A 7,057-nucleotide genomic window follows, 5' to 3' on the forward strand; every position below is an offset into this window, starting at 1 on the left:
TGTTTAATGCCTTTATAGCCTAGGTTGTGTTGTCTTGGTGTTCTGTTTATATTCCTTTATGCCCGTGTTGTTATATTTCACCGAGTCCAAGACGCACGTTGTACGCACGGAGAGACAGACGCACAGACAAGTTAAAAGGGACGTCCTTTGAAAGCCATTTCCTCTCTAAACAGTGCCCAGAAAGCACAAGAGTCTTTCTCTTTTTTTTTTTTTTATACAATCGATCATTCAACACATGTTTATTTTGAAATTGTACTGGAAATAGAAGTAGCCAATAGCTCCTACTTCACGCCACTGATGTCAGAGCCTCTACTTGCCGAGGGGCCAATTATTTTTCCCCAACCCCCTTTAGGGGGTGTGGTGGGGGGTGCGGTGGGACCTGGGGGAGAGGGTGCGGCCGCCCCCCCCAGCACCCCTACTTCCCTCGGGGATGCTGTTAATATTACACATTTCTCTCCAAATAAGCATCCTATATCCAGTTGATTTCCACGGAGTAGCTACAGTAGATTGTCACCTGACTCACCTGTCTAGACGGGTTTGAAGAATCAAACTAACTCAGTTCCTCTGGACATTGTTTGATCATGCTGCAAAATAAATATGTCGACAATGTTGATCTACTGTACTTGGCACAATATGATGAGACCATAAAGTACACACCTAGGTGTTTGTCTATGAAACGCAGTGACACACACACACACACGCACACGCACACGCACACGCACACACACACACACACACACACACACAGACAGGCTAATCATTTATAATTGTCTATCTATCTTTGAACAGGATGTTTTCTCAAGGTTTTCATGTCTGGAATTGAAGCAAAACGCAAACATTTGACGTGCAAACTTTGAAATTGCCTCCAGTAAGGGGGCCAAGCAATGCAATAATTATGCAATACATCAATCAATCAGTTAAAGATTGTTTATTATCTAGCACATACATCAAGGTTCAATGTTCTTCAGAGAATAGGTTTAAGAATAAAGATAAAAAAAAACTGGAATAAAAACAGTGGTGATGAAAACTCCCATATCTGCTGGGTGAAGTATGACAGCAAGATGTGTGAGCTGCTGTGATAGGAGGATATCAAATGGAACACAACCACCTTAAAGACGATCATGTCTGCATTGAGTAATACATGAAAACTGTGCCACCCCTTCAAATGGTACATTATTTTATTTTGATTGTATTATATTGATTGTATTATACTGTGTACACTTCTGCTTTGACAATGCAAACATTTGTTTTCTCATGCCAATAAAGCCCTGGGAATTTAAAATTTAAAATCGTGCGCTATTTCAAAGGAGTATCTGCAACAGTAGATTATCATTATAAAGGAGACACTTCAAACTACCAGAGGCAAGTTTCTTCTCCTTTCAGTGGTCCATCTGTTCTCATCTGCTGAAATTAGACCTTGATGTTAAATGATAGAGTAAGTTTGTAATTAAAATGTTCCTATTTTGCCTCTTTGTTGTAGTTATAGTTTCATACATGGACACACTTTGTTATTGCTACATCCTAAATCTATCTATCTGTCTAGGACTTTAAACATGATGTATTCTTATGGTTTCCACAGAGGATGAAGGTGTGCATTGCTCTCACGGTGCTCTTTGCTCTACTGGCTGGAACTGAAGCTGAGGGTAAGAAAATCCATAGTACAAATATGAAGATCAAACTCTTCACTCTTATACTTGGATTTAATAACAGCACTTCCACATTCCTGGATCATTCACATAACACCACACAAGGGAACACGCCATGAAAAGATGGGAACCAGAAATTAAAATGTAATTTTCAAACATTGCATATAGTAATAGTTGTTCCTCAATGTTTTTGCTGGGTTTTCTGGTGTATTTGTAGGGGTGTCCGAAGCTGACAAGAAGACCATTGTGGACAAACACAACGAGCTGAGAAGAGGTGCACACACACACACACACACACACACACACACACACACACACACACACACACACACACACACACTCTCTCTCTCTCTCTCTCCTCTCTCTCTCTCTCTCTCTCTCTCTCTCTCTCTCTCTCTCTCTCTCTCCATAATACTAATACTAATAATACTACTACTACTACTACTGCTACTGCTACTGATACTACTAATAATAATAATAATATACTTACTATAGGTGTGCAGCCTAGCGCCAGAAACATGCTGAAGATGGTAAGTCACCAGGGGATGTTTAAAAAAGCAAAAAAACACATACAGCTGCATACTGTTGCCAAAAGGCTATGGAAACACTCATCCTCTCATGTCCTTTCATTCTCTCAGGAGTGGAGCGAGGAAGCTGCTGCCAACGCTCAGAAATGGGCTGACAAATGCACCTTGGAACACAGCCCGAAAGGGGCACGAAAAATCAGCAGTAAGAGCCGCTTAACATTAATAATAATATTTATGTTATAGTATTAACATAACATTAATTTATAATCCATCACGCAAGTACAGTATGTGTGGTAATTATGGTTGCCAACCATCCCTTGAACTACGGAATCGTCCCTCATTTGGAAGACACATCCCTTATTGAACTGATAAGGGACAAAATACTGTGTTCATTATTATTATGGGGGAATCAATCAATCTCTTTCTCTCTCTCTCTGTAGCCAGTGGTTGTGGGGAGAACCTGTACATGTCCTCTCTCTCTCTGTAGTACAGAACCTGTTCATGTTCTCTCTCTCTCTCTCTCTCTCTCTCTCTCTCTCTCTCTCTTCTCTCTCTCTCTCATCTCTCTCTCTCTCTCTCTCTCTCTCTCTCCTCTCTGTAGCCAGTGGTTGTGGGGAGAACCTGTTCAAGTCCAGTGCAGAGAAGACATGGGACGATGCTATCCAGGTCTGGTATGATGAGGTGAAGGACTGGAAGTACGGGGAGGGATCTGTCAACGGAGGAGTGGTGGGACACTTCACACAGGTACACTGGAACATACTGTATGTACTCTGGACTTAAATGTTGCAATGTCACAATATAAAACAAGCCATAATGGCGAGTGGCAACTGTCAGTCTTAAATCCTTAAAGGACTGCAGAGCACCCTAAATTAGGCTATATGCATAGAACAATGTTCAATTTTTGCTGCAAATCTAAATCGTTAAAATCACTAAAACGATAGAAATAAGTAAATGAAAACATTTTAACACTCATCTTTTATTTTCTCTAATGACTATCTAAAATATGAACCCTTGTGGTAAAAAAAACAAAGTTGTCCTTTAAATTGTGACAAAACTTTTGGGGACCTCTCTGGGGGTCTCGACCCGCAGGTTGACTGCCGGCTTGCTTTGATGCGTGGCTCGCTCGCTTCGCTGCATGCAGAGACAGTGTGTGTGTGTGTGCGTGTGTGCGTGTGCGTGTGCGTGTGCGTGTGTGTGTGCGTGTGTGTGTGTGTGCGTGCGTGCGTGTGGCCAGCAATCATTGACGAGCGCCGCAAACACACACAGCTGACTGACCAGTTGTTGATTAGTGTGACAGACAGACAGACAGACAGACAGCTACTGTAGGCTTTACAAATACACTGTTTTTGATTGATTGATTGATTATTTTATTAGACAAAAATGGAGAACAGTACAAGTATAGTCAATACAATTGAAATGTAGTACAGCAAGTAGGCCTACACTTAAACACCCTGCCTAAAGGAACATCCCAAATAAGACCTTTTACGTTTTTTTTTTTGTTTTACGTTGGAAGCCCTCAGTAACGATACTGTTACAAGTAAAATGTCTGTTTTCAAACTTTTACTTGAGTAAAAGTGTCTAAGTATTTGCTTTAACTCTCAAATACCTGGAACGCGCCCGAGTCGCGTTAGATTTGAACCACTATTTTATGCTTTAACTATTGAAAAATAGCAGATATACAAGCTCACAGTGCGGCACCGAGTGCCGCGCTGCGAGCTTGTAGATCTGCTATTTTTGAAAAATCGTGAAAATGTGTGCAAGTCTTTGAATATTTCAATAATTGTAGGCCTAAATGGGTTAATTAATTTGAGGTTAAATGTGAACTAGCCCTTGTCCTTGACGTGTCCCCTAGCAAAGCTACCCTCACAAAAACATGCAGTAGTCCTGGTCTCTATACTGCCTCCCCCTGGGAACCGCTTGGAATAACGTGTTCCTTCCATTCACTACCTCCACCTGGGTAACTCCCCCTGGTGATAAGAAGTGGCCTGTACTCCCCATACATTGAAGGAAGCACGAGCTCAGTTCGGGGCTCTCCCCAGGTTGGCAGAGGGAGAGCAGCGCCCAGGATTACAGCTTAGGCAGTTTGGCACCGGGTGAGAAATGGGTTACAAAAGTGATAAGTAGTGTTGTGTGTGTTGCACAGGTGGTGTGGTACCGCTCCAACAAGGTGGGATGTGCCGTGGCCCACTGCCCCAACGCCGCTTACCAATACTTCTACGTTTGTCAGTACTGTCCAACGTAAGTACTACTGTACTCTACTCACATTAGCAAGATGTTCTAGTGGGCCCGGATCCGGAACAGGTTTGTAACCACTAGTATAGATGGACTTGGGAACACAAAAAATATCATCATATCATGTTTAATATTTGATGTTGGGTCCCTCATTGCGGTGTTAATGTGATGTTGTGTCCCACATTGCAGTAGTAATGTGATGTTGTGTCCCTCATTGCAGTGGTAATGTGATGTTGTGTCCCTCATTGCAGTGGTAATGTGATGTTGTGTCCCTCATTGCAGTGGTAATGTGATGTTGTGTCCCTCATTGCGGTGGTAATGTGATGTTGTGTCCCTCATTGCGGTGGTAATGTGATGTTGTGTCCCACATTGCAGTGGTAATGTGATGTTGTGTCCCACATTGCAGTGGTAATGTGATGTTGTGTCCCACATTGCAGTGGTAATGTGATGTTTTGTCCCACATTGCAGTGGTAATGTGGGTGGCCTGGAAGAGCCCTACAAGGAAGGACCAGCATGTGGTGACTGCCCCAATGCCTGTGATGACAAGCTGTGCAGTAAGTGACCAACATTTTGTTTTAGTTTTTCTTAAAAAGGTAATGAACACAAAATGTCCATCTGGACGGAGTGCCCATTTATCAGGTGTTCCAGTTTGAGTGTTCACGTCTAATTTCACTTTTTTAATCAGTTTTTTCTCCATCTTGATTGGATAAAATTGGTATTCCGACCTGAAAACGTATTTTCTGTTTAATAAAAAGCCGGAGCGACATGGAGACCGCTGTTACTGAACTAAACACTAAACTATAGCAACCTCTTACCTTATCTTTGAACAATTAGTCTCTATGAGTTTATGAGTTCATTTTGGATCCCCATTAGCTGTTACACCTGGCAACAGCTATTCTTCCTGGGGTCCACAGAAAATAATATACAGGTACATACAAAAAAAGCAAATAACATATATTTACAAATATCACAGAACAATATATATAATCAGATAAAATACTCTACAGCATAAAAACACAGTTAGTGCATTCAGATAATGTTACATGGTATACAGTGAATATAACATAATTACAATTAATCCGGATGTCTGAGAAAATGCTGTTCTTATGTCTGTTCTTAAAATGCCTTTTATTGTTAATTGATGTAATACATACTGGTAGAGAGTTCCAAAAAGTCATTGCCCTGTACATGACTGTATTCTTCATTGCATTAGTTCTTGGCTTAAGTGCTGTAAATCGACCCTTCGCTACATGTCTGGTATTATATTGGTGGCTATTGCTGGTATAATGAATGTTTTTATATAAGCATTTAGGTTTTTTATTTAAACAAATATTCCTAAAAAATACTGCCAGACTAGTAGTTAGTCTCTGTTCCACCAACAGCCATGACAGATTCTGATGAATAGATAGTATATTGAATCGAATATTGCACTTAAGAGCAAGACGAGCTGCCTTATTCTATAACAAGAGAGTTACATATTTTCCTTTACCCTAACACCAACCCCATTCTTTACCCTAACACCAACCCCATTCTTTACCCTTGCCCTAATTCTCCCAAACCTTAGCCTCAGTTTAGGGTTGGGATAATGATGAGGGTGAGATAACAGAGACTAAACCTTAGGGAGGGGTTTAAACAATATTCAGGAGAAGGTGAGACGTGTAATAAATTAATGATATCTCACCGTTAAATCTACCACCATCAACTCACCATCCACTCTTTCTGTCATTCCCTGTCTGTCTACAGCCAACCCCTGTCCCTACAACGATGGGCCAAGCAACTGTCCTTCTCTGAAGGAGAAGTGGGGGTGCAGTCACCCCACCATCGCAGGCTGGTGCCCCGCCTCCTGCAAGTGCACCACTGAGATCATCTAACTCCTGGCCACGCCCACTCCACACGAATCATGATTTACTGGATTGAATCCACATTCAATTATATTCCTTATTCTGCCTCTCTGGGTCGCGGTCTCTCTCTCTCTCTCTCTCTCTCTCTCTCTCTCTCTCTCTCTCTCTCTCTCTCTCTCTCTCTGTCTCTCTCTCTCTCTCTCTCTCTCTCTCTCTCTCTCTCTCTCTGGATATGCATACACTGGTTCTCAAAATGGGGTCCTTAAGGGGGTTTCAGGTGATCCCCAGATAAATTAGTTGATAAAGCATCAAAATCGGTTTTGACCACAAATATCTTATACTTCAGCTATGAAATAGCAGAACTACAAGCTCAAAGCACATCAACAATGCGTCTTGTTTTGAGCTTCTTTGTCAGCTATTTTCAAAAACACATGAAAACAACAAATACATTATATTTACATATATATTAATTTGGGGATCCTTGACATGAAAATGTTTGGGAACTGTTGTTCCTTAAGTGGATTCCAGGCACTCTCTGGGTTAGGGTTGACCCATTACAAGGTTGTAAATCCGGCCCTTGCGGGTCCATTTGGTTCCATTTGCAGACACGTGCACACATACAGTAAACATCACATAAATGTTTGAGAACCATTGCTATTATGTACTGTATATCCAATATGTACTGTATGTATATCCAATATGTACTGTATGTATATCCAATATCACTCTGAGCATTTAGACAATAAAGCATTTATAGAATGAGCATTACAATTCTGACTTTCTCTCTTTCATACCACCCCAGCCCTATACG

The 7,057-nt window shown here is 41.3% G+C and overlaps 1 protein-coding gene across 1 annotated transcript; it reads left to right on the plus strand.

The window, feature by feature from the left end:
- Positions 1-1,582: 1,582 nt before the first annotated feature.
- LOC308300339 (serotriflin-like) lies at positions 1,583-6,276 on the plus strand (the record flags this gene model as incomplete). The annotated part of the gene is made up of 8 exons (XM_080744155.1): positions 1,583-1,643; positions 1,864-1,920; positions 2,142-2,176; positions 2,285-2,375; positions 2,775-2,917; positions 4,317-4,411; positions 4,874-4,959; positions 6,149-6,276. The coding sequence occupies 8 exons, from the start codon at positions 1,583-1,585 to the stop codon at positions 6,274-6,276; spliced, it is 696 nt and encodes a 231-aa protein (XP_080600281.1).
- Between the last annotated feature and the right edge of the window lie 781 nt (positions 6,277-7,057).

The sequence above is a fragment of the Nannobrachium achirus genome (genome assembly GCF_963921795.1).
Source record: "Nannobrachium achirus genome assembly, chromosome: 16".
Taxonomy (NCBI): domain Eukaryota; kingdom Metazoa; phylum Chordata; class Actinopteri; order Myctophiformes; family Myctophidae; genus Nannobrachium; species Nannobrachium achirus.